At 41.4% G+C, this 18,614-nt stretch overlaps 1 protein-coding gene across 2 annotated transcripts in view; it reads left to right on the top strand.

Moving 5' to 3' along the window:
• PRKD1 (protein kinase D1) overlaps positions 1-18,614 on the top strand; it is a 111,501-nt gene that overhangs the window by 64,013 nt on the left and 28,874 nt on the right. For both annotated transcript variants that reach the window (XM_087723226.1, XM_087723228.1), the window contains exons 3-5: positions 10,478-10,609; positions 15,828-15,988; positions 16,761-16,784. In XM_087723226.1, coding sequence (XP_087579352.1) covers positions 10,478-10,609; positions 15,828-15,988; positions 16,761-16,784 — 317 coding nt within the window. The remainder of the gene's footprint in view (positions 1-10,477; positions 10,610-15,827; positions 15,989-16,760; positions 16,785-18,614) is intronic.

Below are 18,614 nucleotides of genomic sequence, written 5' to 3'. Positions count from 1 at the left end.
ATATAATGGCTTGCAGTCAATATAATAATAAAATTATTTCTCAAATAAGGATTCATGATATAGTCTAACCCTCTTTAGATAAAACTAGACAGGCCATGATTTGTTGGGTCTTCATTTCAGAGATATTTATTTACCTAAACAATGAAACAGAATTTGATGTGCTGGCTTTCCTTGCACCCCTTCAGGAGACAGACCCAGTTCCTAAGACCACACTATGTTAGAAGGAAAAATTGCTTCTGCAAGTTTTGTACAGTAAGGCAGCAGAAAACAGCAGTCAGATATAGATAAGGACTTAGGTGAGAAATGTGAATTCCAAGTCAGCAGTACAAAGTCAAGCAGATGATTTACAATGCAAGCCAGGGTGTAAATAACTGGATATCATGAATCATGGTATGGTATGCAAGCCAGATGCTGCAGTTGTGTCTAGCAAGGGAATAATGTTTCAATGAGGCTTAGAGCCTTTCCCTGCTTAATATGCACAGATGTTGTCATACTTCCCTGATAAGTGCAATGTTTTGTTGCTTGTTCCTGAGTTGCACACTTTAGAGAGGTGCAGAGATCCTAGAAGGGTTTGCTTGGGAAGGGAGGAAGTAAGTGGTGGAGGAGCCCATCTTGCAGTTAAATCAGAATCCTAGGGCATGACTCTTAATGACCATGGGTGGGCAAAAAGGCATTCGGAATGGGAATGATTTCTTACTTCCTGCTGGCTTCCCCATTGACTTTGCTTGTAGGAAGCTGGCAGGGAATGTTCAAAATGTTCCCCCCTTCCTCTTTCCATATTCCCTTTCTAGCTGGCAGGTAAGTGGCTGCTGCCAATTGGGGGAAGGAAGGAGGGAATGTGCAAGTAGTTAATGCAGTGCAAACACAGGTCTGGCAGATGGTGCAAGGGTGGTTTTCAGGGCTCCCCATTGACTTATTCCCCTAAGCACTGATTTTGTTAGTGGGAAGGTGGCAAGGAGCATCATATCAGTTCCTTCTGGTTTCCTTATCGACTTCTGGGAAGCTATCAGGAAATGTTAAAAGTGAGAATCATCTGACCATAGTTGACCATGGCAGTGCAGTGGAGACACTGAACAGCATTAGCACAGTGGCACTGAAATGGCAGCAGCTGTCCCAAATTTCATTTCCATGGAACTCATGGGTTCCAGCATTCTGTAAGTTAACTTATTTGGATTTTATTAGTTCAATAATTGTTGTCCTGCATCTTCCAATTTCACCCAATTTAATGTTACAAACAAATAAATATGAAACCTTTAGTAGTATATAGGTTCAGTGACATAAACCCTTCCAAAGAAATTATTGTTGGGGATATGTTAATTAAACAAATTACTCAATGAAATCCTGCAAGTGTATTAGTTTTATAGTGGAGTATTAGTTAGATTTTTTAAGGTTTATGTTTTATCCACATACTTAAGGTAAAACAACTACAAATGTTCAAGGAAAAGAAATAATAAAATTATACATTATAGTAAAACACAGTGTATAATTCAGCAGAAAGCTCTTCTAAATTGCTCATAAATAAGGCATAAAGTGATTTACTGCAGTTTACCATTCAAATGAATGGGAAGAAACAATTGCATTGCAATCCTAAATATGCTTCTAATCTGAAGTGGGTTCTAAGGGCTTAGTGATGCTTAATCCTCAGTAATGAGCATAGATTTATGGAATTAGTATTCTGCTGGTGTGAATTATGTGGTACGATTTAAACTAGAGATCTGAGATTCAAGACAGGTCTTATTTAAATTTATAATTCAGGATTAAAATGCTGTTTTTTGTTTTAAAAAGATCCATAGGCTGTGATAAGGAAGCATCAAAGCACCTACAACTACTTCATCTTTTGAAATAAAAGGATGAGAATAGCTAGGGCAGTGAATTTGTTAATTGAAATTGGTCCTGCAATGTGGCACTGGATGAAATTTAACGTGGCCATTCCTGTCAAGGCACAGCGACATCTCGTCGCGGTAGAAATAAGCGCAGTTCTAGTGACTCAGCGAGTGACTTCAGCAGTAAGTGACTTCAGCTTCTCTCACCTCAGTTTGGCCATCCCATCCTCGTCGCCAGTGGTGTGTACCAAGGACCTGTGGGTAGCCAGAAGAACTGAGGCGGAGACGGGAATAAAGGCTAACAAATTTTATTCCCTGACAAGTACAGGCTAACTTCAGAACCGGCTTAGATAGGAACGCGCGCTGCTCGTTTGGACAGCTCCCTATTTATACAGGAGCTGTCAAACGATCAGCCAATCAGGTGTCGAGCGCTTTCCCGCTTAAACTCTTATTTTAGCGCATGCTCAGAACGTGACACTCCTCCCCCCTAAGTTCGCGCAAGCATAGTCTTGTAAGTATGTTGGACGCCGCCTGATGCGGCCGGATGCCCTGGGCCCTTCTGCACCGCTTGGAGGCTCTGGTTGCTCGCCCGAGGACTCTGCATCGGAGGACGGTGATCGCCCGGGCCGTCGAAGAGCGAAGGACGGTGCTGGCCCACCAAGTAAGTCGCCGCTTCGGTTTGGGGCTCTGGCTGCTTGTTCTCTGCCGGCCTCCTCGTTTCTGGGCTCTGCGTCGCCCGTTGGAGTTGCCAGAGTTGGAAGGTCGGTTGATGGCTGCTGGCCGGTTGGTGGTTGGCGTCTGCTCCGCAACTGGTCGCAGTGGCGTTTCCAAACTCTGCCATCGTGGAGTCTGACCCTGTAGGAGCAGGGCCCAGTCTGGTCAGTTACTACGCCCGGTAGCCACAAGGGATGCCCTCCATAATTCCGGGCATACACTGCCTCCCCCTGGATGAAGGATCGGGACCCGCCCTGGGAATCCAAGGGTGTTGGGGTGGAATAGGCAGGGTGCAACCGGTCCAGGGTTGTACGCAACCGGCGTCCCATGAGAAGCTCGGCTGGGCTCGTATTGGATTCTGGCGAAGGAGTGGAGTGATGGCCAGCAAGAAGGCGTCAATGCGTTCTTGCCAGGGTAGGTGGTCCATTTTGGAGAGGGCTTCTTTGACGGACCGGACGGCATGCTCCGCCAAGCCATTGCTAGAGGGGTGGAAAGGGGAGGTGAGGGCATGTCGGATGCCCTGGGAAGCCAGGAATGCCTCAAACTTGGTAGCTGTCAGTTGTGGCCCGTTATCGGACACCAACACATCGGGTAGGCCATGGGTGGCAAAGAGGTGGCGCAGGGTCGCGATGAGCGCGTCTGCTGTGGTTGAGGACATGTGTACGACCTTGACCCATTTTGAGAAGGCGTCCACAGCAATGAATAGCATGCGGCCCTGAATGGGGCCTGCGAAGTCAACGTGGACCCGGGACCAGAGAGTGGATGGAGATTCCCACGTTCATGGCTCGGCTTTTGGCGGCAAGGCTTGGGCGCACTGGCATTGCGGGCACCCGGCGACATGGTCGGCTATGTCTTGGTCGAGCTTAGGCCACCAGACGTAGCTCCTACCTAAGGCTTTCATCCGGACAATTCCAGGGTGAGCGTGATGCAGCTGCCGCAGGACGGTAGTCCTCAGTGAGGCAGGTACGACTACTCTATGGCCCCACAGTAAACAGCCGCGCTGGACGGACAGCTCCGCCAGGCGTGATTTGAAGGGAAGGAAAACGGGGTCTACGGGGTCTTTCGGCCACCCTCGCCTAACCCAGTCTAGTACCCGGGATATTACCTGATCCCTTGCGGACAACCGGGCGATGTCAGCGGCAGAGATTGGAAGGTTGAGGTCGTCGATAAGGAACACAGGTGCCACAGCAGCTGGGTCTTCCGGAGCGTCCGGCAGAGGGCAACGGCTGAGTGCGTCGGCATGGGCGATCTGCTTCCCCGGCCGGTGGTGCAGTTGGTAGTCATAGGAGGCGAGGAATACAAACCAGCAGGTCATGCGTGGGGAGAGGACCTGAGGGGCAGGGCGATCTCCGGCCAGCAACCCGAGTAGGGGCTTGTGATCGGTGACAATTTGAAATGGGCGGCCGTACAAATAATGGTGGAATCGGCGCACCCCGGCCACAATGGCAAGAGCCTCTTTGTCAATTTGGGCATAGTTACGTTCAGAGGCAGAGAGCGTGTGGGAGAAGTACGCAACTGGCACCTCTGCTCCGCTGGGTAGCTGGTGGCAAAGAACGGCGCCCACCCCGTAGGGGGAAGTGTCACAAGCGAGCACGAGAGGCAAGTGTTCGCTGTATTGTACGAGGACATCGTTGGAGATGAGTAGGTGCTTGACAGCTAGGAAAGTAGATGCCTCTCGGCGGCCCCAGACCCGGCCTGAGTCCAAGAGGCGATGGAGTGGTTCAGCTACAGAAGCCTTGTGGGGCAGGAACACAGCGTAGAAATTGAGTAGGCCTAAAAAGGCCTGTAATTCAGCTCTGTTAGTGGGGGCAGGGGCCTCCACGATGGCTTTGGTCTTGGCAGCTGTGGGGTGGATGCCACTGCCATCAATGAGGAACCCAAGGAATTCTATCTGGGATACCACAACTTGGCACTTGTCTCGTTTGACTTTAAGCCCCGTCTGTTGAAATCTCTTGAGAACCAAACGCAAACGGCCCATCAGCTCTTCCATAGAGGTTGCTGAGATGAGGACGTCGTCAAAATAGGGGACGACGCCTCGGAGGCCTTGGAGCAGATGCTCCATCAAGCTCTGGAACAGGGGCCTGGGGCAATGCTCACTCCAAACTGCAGTCTGCGGCAACGGAACTCTCCCCGGTGTGTGATGATTGTCTGTGCCTCAGCTGCTTCATCGTCTACCACCAGTTGTTGATAAGCTTGGGCGAGGTCGAGCTTCGCGAAAATAGTCCCTTCGCCCAAGGTGTGTAGAAGGTGCTGGACCACAGGCACCGGGTATACGTTGGATGGCAACGTGCGGTTGATAGAGCAGCGGTAGTCAGCACAAATCCTCACGCTGCCGTCTGGTTTGATGGGTAACACAATGGGTGTTTCCCATCACGCATGATCCACTGGCTCCAGGATGCCTTGAGCCACTAGCTTGTCCAGCTCGGCGTCCACCTTCGGTTTGAGGGCGATGGGTACTCGGCGTGGCTTCATTCGCACCGGCTGCACTGACGGGTCAAGGTTGAAAGACACGGGTGTGCCTGTGTATTTGCCTAGCGAGCCATCAAATACAGTAGGGAATTCGTTGACCAGGCAATCGAGGGCAGATGCGCTGAGGTGGTGGATGCCGCTGATCTGCAGACCGAGGGAATGGAACCAGTCGAGGCCGAGAAGGCTGGGCAGCCGGCCTTCAACTATGATGAGGGGTAAGCGGCCGTCGAACCCCTTGAATTGCACTCTGACCTTGCGGGTGCCAATTACTGGAATCAGGTTTCCCTGATAGTCCCGTAATGTCAGGTTACAGTCTTGTAATTGGTGTTTTGACAGCTGAGGCAAAAGGCGCTTAATCGTGCTCCATGACACAATAGAGGTTGCGGAGCCGGTGTCTAACTCCATCTCGCAGGGCTTCCCCTCCATGGTAACAGTTAGTTGTATCTTTTTCTGGAGCTGGTGGCACGAGAGATCCTGGGTAGAATTGCGGAGGATGGCATGGCAGTCCTGGCCTTCTTGTGGCCATCCCTACGGTTCCTCGGTTGCCGGGACCGATCGGCTTGGAATTCAGAGGAGGACATGGGCTGCGCGGCTCGGCAGACCCGAGCGATGTGGCCCTTCCTTCCACATCACTGACAGAGGGCTTGCCTAAATCTGCACTCAGCTCTCTCGTGGTTGCCTCCGCACCCACTACATGCAGATTTAGGGTCGCCCTTCCGCTGAGGGACGCTCTTTTTGTTCGCCTCGTGAAGGTGGTTAATGTCCTCCTCAGGGTTCTCAAGATCGGAATCCTCGCTTTCAGAGTCTAGTATACCGGTAGCTGTGTTGAATGTATTAGCAGGCTGCGTTGCTGTGGTAGACCGGCTCTTCGCGATGGTAGCTAGGGATGCCGCGGCCATTTCGGAAGCCCGAACCTCATCGAAGGCAGTTTGGAATGACAGATCTGCTTTGGTTAGCAGTCGCTTCTGCAGCTTGAGGTCTCTAAGGTCACACACAAGGCAGTCGAGGAGGGCTTCATCCAAGTCCCGGAACTTGCAATGAAGAGCGGCCGATCGTAGGGCAGCGACGTAGGCGCTGACGGACTCCCCCTCAGCTTGCCTGCGCTGGTGGAACGCATGCCGGCGGGCTATTTTGGACGGCGACGGAGCATAATGGCTCATCAGCTTTGCCATCAGCACGGGCCACGGTATGAACTTGATGGGCTCAGGAGCTGTGAGAGCCCTGGCGGTGTGGAAAACGTCTGTGCCGCAGACGGACAAGAAAAAGGCGCATTTCCGTTCATCCGTCAGCTCGGTGAGGTCGTGTGCGACCAAAAAACATTCGAAGCGAGCCGTGTAAGACTCCCATGTCTCAGAGCCATAGTTGAATGGTGTGAAATTTAACGTGGCCATTCCTGTCAAGGCACAGCGACGTCTCGTCGCGGTAGAAATAAGCGCAGTTCTAGTGACTCAGCGAGTGACTTCAGCAGTAAGTGACTTCAGCTTCTCTCACCTCAGTTTGGCCATCCCATCCTCGTCGCCAGTGGTGTGTACCAAGGACCTGTGGGTAGCCAGAAGAACTGAGGCGGAGACGGGAATAAAGGCTAACAAATTTTATTCCCTGACAAGTACAGGCTAACTTCAGAACCGGCTTAGATAGGAACGCGCGCTGCTCGTTTGGACAGCTCCCTGTTTATACAGGAGCTGTCAAATGATCAGCCAATCAGGTGTCGAGCGCTTTCCCGCTTAAACTCTTATTTTAGCGCATGCTCAGAACGTGACAGTTCCTATTTTTCTACTTGCATTTTTTACATGCTTTCAAACTGCTAGGTTGGCAGAAGCCAGAACAAGTATCAGGAGTCACTCCGTTATGCGGTGCTAGGGATTCAAACAACCAAACTGCTGACCTTTTTGATCAATAAGCTCAGCTTCTCAGCCACTGACCCACCACGTCCCCTTACTGGCATTACTGTATACAAATGTCCCCATTTGTGTTCATGAATGTGCTTCATTGGAGTAATCTGATGGAAGCTTTATGTAATCAAAGCAGTCCCCTTGCAGCTTTGCATATTCCTTGAAATCTAACATTCAAGTGTGGACAAACTGTTTTTAAATTTTCACCCTGAAATATTGCTGAGAAACTTTAGAATTACATTTTTGTTAAATAAAATTAGGTTAAAATATCAAACACATAGCTTGTGTTAGAAAAATATATAGGGCTGGTTAAAATAAGATTAATCTTTGTATGATTCTCAATTGCTCTTGGATTAAGAGCCGAGGTGGCGCAGTAGTTAGGGTGCAGTACTGCAGGCCACTTCAGCTGACTGTTATTCAGTTCAGTGGTTCTAATCTCACCGGCTCAAGGTTGACTCAGCCTTCCATTCTTCCGAGGTGGGTGAAATGAGGACCCAGACTGTGGGGGCGATATGCTGACTCTGTAAACCACTTAGAGAAGGCTGAAAGCCCTATGAAGCGGTATATGAGTCTAACTGCTATTGCTATTGCTATTTGGAATAATATTTAATAGTTATGTTTCCACAGGAATTTCTCTGACTGTGGTACTACATTTTTTTTTACTCTTGTGACATTTAAAATTGCATTACAGGTATATTTATGGATTATTGGTTCACATAGTTCACTTCTAAATGAATATTTTGTATTCATCATTTGTGCTTAAATTATTTTAAATGTAACGAAAGCTTATTTATAGGTATCAAAAGCATTCTTCTTTGGTCTCCATCCTACTTTAACGCTAGTGTGAATTACTCATTTGTGAAGAAGAAATCCTCTGGATGCCTTCCAATGCACTGTTACATTTTTTTTTGTATTCACATGTTGCAGCTGAAAAAAACCCACTAAATTCATCTTGAAGCCCTGCTCACCACACACCCTACATAATGGGATAAATTAATAGAAAACATGTTTGATTGATTTAACATTTTTTTTGAGTTGTCACTTTTGTTTGGGTTTAGCCCTCAAGTCTGTTTACTCATTCTGATTTTATGTCAAGAAAAGGAGTTGTGATAATCCCACAATTAATCTGTAGATAGCCTTCCTGGACAAACAGTGGTTTTAATAAGATATATGTTAGTTATTTCCCCATCAACTGACTTGGAATATTAGGATGAAGGCTGTATAATAATAAAATTGCTACAGTAACGGAGGCTGCAGTATTGGGAGTTATTCCTATTATGTTTACTTATGAGTAATATATGAATATCTTCTGAAAATGATCCTGTGTGTTCAAATGAACTTAATTGTACATCAAGAGGAGAAACTAAATGTTCATATTTTAGTTGTTTATGGCATCTTGTTTAATAACAAAAACATGTTTCAAAATAAAACTAAAGCAAGTCCTTGTTAGCTTAAGTCAAATATGCTATCTTTGATATCAGGAGAAGAATGACTATTGGAATTGGTGAAGGCCACGACAGTACTCATAGAACCAAAGTGGAATCCTGGAAAAACCAAGCTATTGTTTGATTAGAAGTGATGTCCAAAGTGGTCAGACCATAGCTGGAGTATATAGATAGTTTTCATTTATTGATCACCATCACCAGGCAAATTCTGTTGCGAGGCAATGTGATCAGAAAATGAAATGTCATGTACCACACTCAATTCATGTTATTTCCAGTCATTAAGTCAATGATTTCCCCATTGACTTTGCTGGTTTGAAGTTAGCAGTGAAGATTTCAAATTGTAATTATGTGACTATGGATATGCTGCATATGTGATAACCATTGTAGGTCTCCTTTACAGTGTCAAATGGGTCTGATTTCAAATGGTTGTTCAACAAATGATAGGTTAGTGAGGGCCACCTGGATTCCCTATATGGTACATTTGATACATCATGGTAGCACACAAACCAATATATAAACCAAACCAAAACCAATACTTTAATCAAGGAATTATCAAGGAGCAAACTACCCTCCCACCAATATTGATAGGGCAGCCCACTGCACATAAACAGGGAACAAACCTGATACTCATTAACATCAATGAAGTTGCCTTAGTTGGTAACTAGTTTGAATTTGATTTCTGAAGAGATATGTAACTTACACAAAGTTAGATGTCTTCTACGAAAACAAATGCAAATGATGCAAAACAAATGTACTCCTCTCAAAGTACTCTTGCAGTTGTCGTAGAAATAATTATTTCTGAGCCCTTCAATTTATTCACACGATGCTCCATTTAGTTGTTGACCTAAACATTTTTTATTTCATTAGGCCAGCAAATTTGTGTTTTGTGAATGGATTTGCCTCATATATGTCAGGGATAAAATGCTGCTTTTTCCATCTTTCTGGCTAAAATGATTTAATCCTTCCATCTTCATAGAAATTAAGAAATCTCCATTTTCATTGGGACATATATTTCTCGATTCTTTCTTAATTTCTAGAAATGAACAGAATAGAATAGAATAAACAGAGTTGGAAGGGACCTTGGAGGTCTTCTAGTCCAACCCCCTGTTTAGGCAGGATATCCTACACCACTTCAGACAAATGGTTATTCAATCTCTTCTTAAAAACTTCCAGTGTTGGAGCATTCACAACTTCTGGAGGCAAGTTGTTCCACTAATTAATTGTTCTGTCAGGAAATTTCTTTTTAGTTCTAAGTTGCTTCTCTCCTTGATTAGTTTCCACCCATTGCTTGTCCTACCCTCAGGTGTTTGGAGAATAGCCTGACTCCCTCTTCTTTGTGGCAGCCCTTGATATATTGGAACACTGCTATCATGTCACCACTAGTCCTTTTTTTCAACAGACTAGGCATACCCAGTTCCTACAACCATTCTTCAAATGGTTTAGCCTCCAGTCCCCTAATTATCTTTGTTGCTCTTCTCTGCATTTTTTTCTACAGTCTTAACATCTTTTTTACAACCAAAATTGAATGCAGTATTCCAAGTGTGGCTTTACTAAGACATTATAAAGTGGTATTAACACTTCATGTGATATTGCTTCTATCCCTCTGTTTATGCAGCCTAGAACTTTATTGGCTTTTTTGGCAGCTGCAGCAAACTGCTGGCTCATATTTAAGTGATATTAAGTAGGAAGAGAAGAAACCATATCTTTGTTGCTGGGGTGAGAAAAAACCTCCCTGTTAAATCTGAGCCCTGGATTTCTTCAGCTTCTCTTTTCCATTTTCTTTTGGTGTTGTATCTTTTAGATTATAAATTTGAAGGTAGTATTCATATTTACAATATTGTTTACAATATGCTTTTATTAAATAACCTCAAAAAAGATATCTGTAGATGCAGAATGATTTGACAGCTACTTTGGGAACACTAAGTAAACTGTTCTACATGTTCCATTCATTATTATTATCCTCCTGTGAATCTTTGTTTTGTGTTTCAGTTGAACAAAAGTCTTTAAATGTATACTCCTTTGCCAGAATGACTCAAGTATTCAATTGTTTAGAAGAGCAATAAGCAGTGACAAAATAAATGTAGCTCTTAAATCACCATGTTTTAAAATTGTAAATTATCTTTTATTTTACCAGCTTCTGCAACTTTTGAAGACTTTCAGATTCGGCCACATGCTTTGTTTGTCCATTCCTACAGAGCACCAGCCTTCTGTGACCATTGTGGAGAAATGCTGTGGGGGCTTGTACGTCAAGGGCTTAAATGTGAAGGCAAGTGAAAGATCTACCTTTACATATTTTGCATGCTTCAAAATGTATTGCAAGTTACACACACACAAACGTATGTATGTATGTATATATACACACACATACATACACACATAGGAAAAGAAAATGTAATGGTGAAATTTTGGAACATACAATAGGATATGTTTGTATGTGTGGCGAAAAGACATACAATAATATAATAGTAGAGTTGGAATGGACCTTGGAGGTCTTCTAGTCCAACCTCCTGCCTAGGCAGAAAACCCTATACCATTTCAGACAAATGGCTATCCAACATCTTTTTAAAGACTTCCAGTGTTGGGGCTTTCATAACTTCTGGAGGCAAACAATTCCACTGATTAATTGTTCTAACTGTCAAGAAATTTTTCCTCAGTTTTAAGTTGTTTCTCTCCTTGATTAGTTTCCACCCATTGCTTCTTGTTCTGCCCTCAGGTGCTTTGGATAATAGTTTGACTCCCTTTTCTTTGTGGCAACCCCTGAGATATTGGAATCATGTCTCCCCTAGTCCTTTTTTTCATTAAATTAGACATACCCAGTTCCTGCAAATGTTACTCATATGTTTTAGCCTCCAGTTTCCTAATCATCTTTGTTGCTCTTCTCTGCATTCTTTCTAGAGTCTCCACATATTTTTTACATTATGGTGACCAAAACTGAATGTAGTATTCCAAGTGTGGCCTTACCAAGGCATTATAAACTGGTATTAACACTTCACGTGATCTTGATTTTATCCCTCTGTTTATGTAGCCTAGGACTGTGTTGGCTTTTTTGGCAGCTGCTGCACACTGCTGGCTCATATTTAAATGGTTGTCCACTAGACTTTCAAGATCCCTCTCACAGTTACTACTATTGAGCAAGGTACCACCTATACTGTACCTGTGCATTTTGTTTTTCTTATCTAAATGTAGAATCTTACTTTTTTCACCATTTAATTTCATTTTGTTAGATAGTGCCCAATGTTCACATTTGTGAAGATCCTTCTGTATCTTAAGCCTATCTTCTGGAGTGTTGGCTATTCCTACCAGCTTGGTGTCATCTGCAAATCTGATGAGTTCCCCATTTATCCCCTCATCCAAATCATTGATGAAGATGTCAAAGAGTACTGGGCCTAAAACAGAGCCTTGGGTATTCCACTGCATACTTCCCTCCATTAAATGCAGTTCCATTGAGGACTACACATTGAGTGCGGTTTGGCAGCCAGTTACTAATCCATCTGGTGATGATGCTGTCTAACCCACATTCTTCTATTTTATCTAGTAGTGGGTTATGATCTACCTTATCAAATGCCTTACTGAAGTCCAAGTAAACTATATTGACAGCATTCCTCTGGTCCACTAATTTTGTTACTTTGTCAAAGAATGCAGTAAGATTAGTCTGGCATGATCTGTTTTTGACAAACCCACGTTGGCTTTTGGCTATTACTTTGTTTACTTCTAGGTGTTGGCTAAATCATTGCTTGATTATCTTTTCCAGAATCTTCCCTGGTATTGAGGTCAGGTTGATAGGTCTGTGGTTTCCTGGATCTATTTTTTTCCCCTTTTTTGAAGATGAGAACCACATCAGCTCTTTTCCAGTCCTCTGACAGTTCCCCGGTGCTCCAGGATCTCTTAAAGATATAGTTCAGTGGTTCTGAGATCTCGTCTGCCATTTCCTTCATAACCATGGGGTATAATCTATACGGTCCTGGTGATTTGAACTTGTCTAGCATAGACAGGTGCTCACTTACCATTTTCTTCCCTATTTTAACTTGTGTTCCTTATCTGATTTTTGTGGTGCTGTTTTTGATAGGTTGGACTGTTTTATCCCTTTGTGTAAAGACAGATGCAAAAAATGAGTTACTGTATTTTTCAGAGTATAAGAAACACCTTTTTTCCTCAAAAAAGAGGCTTAAAATCTGGGTGCATCTTATACATCAAATACAGCATTTTATTGCATCCCAAAGCGCCGCTCCCTTCACAAAAATGGCCGTGCATACCCTTATGGAGGCTTTCAGAGAGCTCCTGGGGATGGGAAGGGTAGAAATGAGCAAAAAATGGGCTGTTTTTTGCCCCGCCCAGCAGCACTTTATAAACCTTTTATAAGCAATTTTTTTTTACAAAAAAGGCCCCATTTTTGTGAAAAACAGGCCATTTTTTGCTCATTTTTGGCCCCCCACCCCCCAGCAGCACTCTGCAAGCCCCCTCCCCCCCAGGCTATTCATGCCTTTTCTGGAAGGTTTTCAGAGTGCAAAAACTTTTTTTCCCTTTCTGAAAGCTCTTTAGTTAGAATAATTGATGAGAATTAGATTGATCAAGTGCTGTGCCAGCAGAAACAAGTCTTAGGTGCTGCTGATTGTCAGTGATTTCCTTCTCCAGCACATGGATAAATACATCTGGAAACATCTACCTACCTACCTATTCTCTCTCCCTACTGTATTTCTCCCTTTGTCTCTCTCTATCCCTCTACCTACCTACCTACCTACCTACCTACCTACCTACCTACCTACCTACCTTTCTCTCTCTCCCTATCTATCTACTGTATTTCTCTGTCTCCCTCTACCTACCTACCTATCTACCTATCTACCTACCTACCTACTCTCTCTCTCTACCTATTTACTGTATTTCTCTCTCTCCCTCCCTCTATCTATCTATCTACCTACACTCACTCTCTCCCTACCTAGCTATTGTATTTTCTATTTCTCCATCTCTCTCTGTTTCTCTCTCTCTCTATCCCTTTATCTAGCTACCTACCTACCTAACTACTCTGTCTCTCTACCTACGTACTGTATTTCTCTCTCTTTCTCTCCCTCTCTATCCCTCTATCTACCTACCTACTTTTTAAAAAAAATTGCCTCTTCAAAACCTTGGTGCGTCTTATACTCCGGTTCATCTTATATTCTGAAAAATATGGTAAATAGTTCTGCTTTCTCCCTGTTGCTTATCACCTTCTTGCCACTTTCTCCCAGCAATGGATCAATTGTTTCCTTAACCTTTTTCTTGTTTTTAACATGTTGGAAGAAGCTTTCTTTTGTTATTTTTTACCTTTGTGGCAAGACTTTCTTCATTGTGAGCCTTAGCTTTCCTCTCTTCATATTTACAGGCTTGGGCTATTTGCGGATATTCTGCCTTAGTTAGGTCCCCCTCTTTCCACTTTTTATACTTATCTTTTTTGTCTTTCAATTTATCAGAGAGTTCTTTATGCAGCCATGCTGGTTTCTTTCGGGAGCTGTTATTTTTCTTCTTTTGGGCGCTGCTTTTTTTTTTCTTTTCCTAATCTTGTTCTGGTTTCTCTGATGAAAAACAAAGAGAGGGTGAGGAATTCCGAGTTCCAATTTAAAAAAAAGTTTTTATTTGGCTCAGCATGTTTTAAAAAGTGCAGTCCTTTTTTATTAGAATGACTTGCAACTTATGTATAATATTTCTAAAAATGGTCAGTGTTCTTTGTGTATATTCAAAATAAGTCAGTAAAGGTCTAAAACAGAATAGCCTGATGTTACAAATGCAAATCATTTGTAGGGAAAAGTAATTATATATCTGTTTGCTGAATTTAGCTATTAAAGATAGGAATGTTGCTGTAACAAGTACAAGAAAGTTATCTACAAGTAACACAGAGATTCTTAGAACATGTAGCAAGCATTTATTATTATTGTGAATAAGAAAAGACTCCACAAACACAAAATTAAGCACAGGATTGTTTTAACTTCTGGAATGTCCATGAGTTTAATTGATTGGTGTACTCTATAAAACTGACTGATGTTGATAGCAGTTGTGGCAATTTCTAGTGCAAAGGAGAGCAATGAACTATAAGGGCAAACTTTTAAAGAGGAATATGTTTAAATAAAAAGGTTACTGAATGTTTTCCTTCTGTAGTTAGGATTGTTCAGTACTAAAATCTATTTGTTATTTTTTAAAAGTAACTCTGTCATATAAGGTCAGTAGGGTTTCATTGCCCCAAAGCATGAATATTAGTGCATTTTTCCCTAGAAGGGCTCCCATTTTGTATTTTTTATGATGCCGAAACCATCTTTAATTTTGGTCTTGAAAACTCTAGTTGTTTTGTCCATACAAGGTTCAGGACGAGGGCACTGAATGACATACACTATGTGAGCTGGAACTTGTAGCAAGTATAAGTCAAATAATAAAATGCATTGAAAAGGTTGTTTTCTGCGTGCTTACAAAATAAGGGGAATTCTTGTTTACACAACATGGTCATTGCAGGACTTGCTGCTTCTTGGGGATATTTTCCTTGTGGTGAGGATACCCCTCCCCATCTTTTTCATCCTTTGAACTGATAAAGAAACTCCGCAAGGGATCACTAAATATGCTAACCTTGCCTGTTAGTTGGTTTCGTATAAACAAGATTTTTCATGCTGGTTCACAGAAGTTCATAGAAACAGGCTGAAGGGTAGATTTTAATGGTGACCAGTAAATTACCCAAACTAAATTAAACTAAAGCTCTGTGATAGTAAAAACAATTTTATAACCACAACTACTACAAGCAGAACATTTTTTTTACTGCACTGATAAAGCACCAAGGAAGACTAAAGAAGAAAAAAAGGATATTAGGAACTATGGTAATGCAGTGGTTAGAATGCAATATTGCAGGCTGACTCTGCTTGCTGACTGCCAGCAGTTTGATCTTGACAGGAATCAAGGTTGACTTAGCCCTTCCATCCATCCAAAGTCAGTAAAATGAGGACCCCAATTGTTGGGGGCAATATGTTGATCTGTAAACTGCTTAAAGAGAGCTGTAAATCACTGTAAAATGGTATTTGTGTCTTGGTGTTATTGCTGTTGTTGAAAAGCTACATATTTATTTTACTTACTAAATATGGATTTGAATTTGGATCATTTCAGAAAGAAAAAAATCTGCGCTCAAGGGAAATTTATTAATATAAGGTGTGTTAGATCATCCCTAAGTGAAGAACCTTTTTCAAATCTAATTGCTTTTTTAATGCATGTTCTTGACAGCATAAATGGAGTCCATATGTGAGAGATTTGTTAGCATATTCCAGAGTATAAAAATTTACTTTGATGAGAAGGACTGTGTTACAGAAACAAAGCATGGAATATTGGTGAACCTGTACATTTTATTTTTCATGCTTACTTAAAAATGCAAACTTAAAAACATAGTAGCCTTTTTATAAAGTTCTAGAATTCATTGCTCTTGATTTCAGTTTTTCCATCATATTGTAATATGGAGTAATAGGTTTTTATTTTATTTTCAGGATGTGGCTTAAACTATCACAAGAGATGTGCATTTAAAATCCCTAATAACTGCAGTTGTGTCCGAAAGAGGCGATTATCAAATGTTTCATTAACAGGACTTGGTAATATCAGAACAATGTCTGCTGAACTTTCATCTACGCTTGCAGATGAAGGACTCCAGGTACGGAATGTCTAAATGTTGAAAATAGTAGGCTGAGTAATGAATGTATTTGAACATTTTTTTGTAGTGTAGATGGGCTTTTCACAAGTGTGTCCCAGCATAAATGCTTTTGGAATCCCATAACCAAACTCATTGTACAAACAACACAACAGTTTCTACAAATGAGGGGGAGGGGATCTTAGTTGCCTCTTATTTCTTCAGTATGGTAGAATTTTCCAAACTTTTGTATCAAACTGTTCCAGTAAGATAAACATGTTTGGGATCAAAAACATTCCTTAGGTGGGTTGTTTTTTTTGGGGGGTGGGTGGGTTAGTGGAACCTTTTGCTCCAATCTTCTACCATTCTTTTCTTTTGAACTTTGAAAAGTTACAGTAGTTCATTTCTGGTATTAAAGTTCAAACTGTAAATTACCCAAATATAATTTTATGGCTTTTTAAAAAATAGCAAAGAACATTGAATTTTGCATGAGCAGAATTTAATTTTCACAAAAGAATTTTCTTTCTTTTTTAATTAAAAAGAAGGAAAATGAGGAAGTCTGTGTTGCTAGCTGTGTTTACTTTGTTGGCAATCCTGAACTTGTTGATCAATTAATTTTATAGTATCTGCACGCATTTTAAAAATGAACAATTATGTAATGAGAATGCATGTATTAAATAATTTCATGCAAGTTTCAGTTTGTTACATTTTGTTCTAAACTTTATATTTACTTTCTAAATAATATTGCTCTACATTTTGTTTTTCCCTTTTTCTGAATGTGATCTTCATTTTCTAGATTCCTGCAAGCCCCAGTTTTGAGGTGGGTTTTTGTTTTTGTTTTCTGTCATATCAAAACATATCAGGAATTCAGCCTTTCTAGTTTTGTTGTAAATTTCATGTAAGACTACAGATCGATCATGATTCCTTAGTTCTATACAATTGAAAGTTGTAAGAATGATAATAGTATGATTAAAACATATATTCTCAGTGCAGAAATAAAACATTGAGAAATTATCATATAATTCGAGATGCATTATGCTGCACTACTTTAAGAACACAGTGGAAAAGGCATATTTTTGCCACGTATTAGCCAGAAATAGGGATATAGATAATGTATCAAGGCTTCATTATGCTGTATCATAACATAGCTAATGCCCAGGAGACAAGGCTTGTAATAGAAAATATTGATATTTTAAGAGGTGGTTCATTGCACCCTAATTCATCCAAAACTTTCATTTTCATTGTCAAATATTATTTTACGTATGCATTTATCAAACTGAAACAAAACTTGTTTCAATATAGCAAAGTGGCTTATACCTCAAGTGAATAGAATAGAATAGAATAGAATAGAATTCTTTATTGACCAAGTGTGATTGGACACACAAGGAATTTGGTGCATATGCTCTCATAAGGAGAATAAAATGCATTCATAAAGAATAAAAAGATACAACACTTAGTGATAGTCAAAGTTACTAATAAGCTATTGAATCGTACTAGGAAGCAAGTAAAAACAATATAAATCGAAAGATGCAAGCAACATGGTTATAGTCATAAGTGGGGAGAGATAGATACTAGGAAGGAAGAAAAGAATAATAGTAGTAATACAGTCAGTAAATTATTGACAGTGTTGTGGAAATTAGTTGTTAAGCAGAGTGATGGCATTCAGGAAAACAACTGTCCTTGTGACTAGTTGTTCTGGTGTGGCATTGTATAGCATCGTTTTGAGGATAGAAGTTGAAACAATTTATGTCCAGGATGTGAGAGGTCTGTATATTTTTTTCACACCTTGGAGAAAAGGGTTTAAAAGATTATACCCTTTTAGCTGAAAAAAGAGAAAAAATATTTTATGATTAATGGGTTTGGAGATTAGGGTTTTTTATGGAAAGAAGGAAATTATGATGCAACGTTAGACAGAGATGGAAAAATTGTATCTATAATTGTTCTCAAGAAAATTGGAAGCCACTACTGTTTTCTTTTTTAACATTTTATTGTTTTCTTTATTTTTTTACTTTGTTAAAAATTGTTCAATAAAAATAGTTTTAAAAGCTTAAAGGAAGAAAATGCAATGCAAAAGAAAAAAGTTGAAGCCCTGTACTAAAAAGATTAAGATGCTTTGTGCATTAGAGGTTTTGCAAACAAATAGATTGGTGACAGTAAAAAAAAAGCATCTGAATTTGAAAGTAGATGTGTTGATAGATATTTGGATTAAACTGTAGGGAAGTTTTGGGATTTCAGGTGACACTTCATATTTGATATCTTGAAACAAAGCAAAAATATACTTTGTTAAACTTTCTCTCACACACAAAAACACGTTTGTGTATGTCTGTGTATAGGAAGTTAGCACCCAACCCTCTCCTAGAAGAATGAAATATTCTAGGAAATATTAAAAAGGCAGAATATTGTATTTCCCTGTATGAGAAATGGAGAAACATGTTGTTTAGGAATAGCAATAGCAATAGCAGTAGACTTATATACCGCTTCATAGGGCTTTCAGCCCTCTCTAAGCGGTTTACAGAGAGTCAACATATTGCCCCCAACAATCTGGGTCCTCATTTTACCCACCTCGGAAGGATGGAAGGCTGAGTCAACCCTGAGCCGGTGAGATTTGAACCGCTGAACTGCTGATCTAGCAGTAGCCTGCAGTGCTGCA

The sequence above is a fragment of the Thamnophis sirtalis genome, unplaced genomic scaffold (assembly GCF_051295495.1).
Source record: "Thamnophis sirtalis isolate CommonGarterSnake01/CBP01778 unplaced genomic scaffold, rThaSir2_p1.2 scaffold_1, whole genome shotgun sequence".
Taxonomy (NCBI): Eukaryota; Metazoa; Chordata; class Lepidosauria; order Squamata; family Natricidae; genus Thamnophis; species Thamnophis sirtalis.
This window is presented reverse-complemented; position numbering and strand designations above follow the sequence as displayed.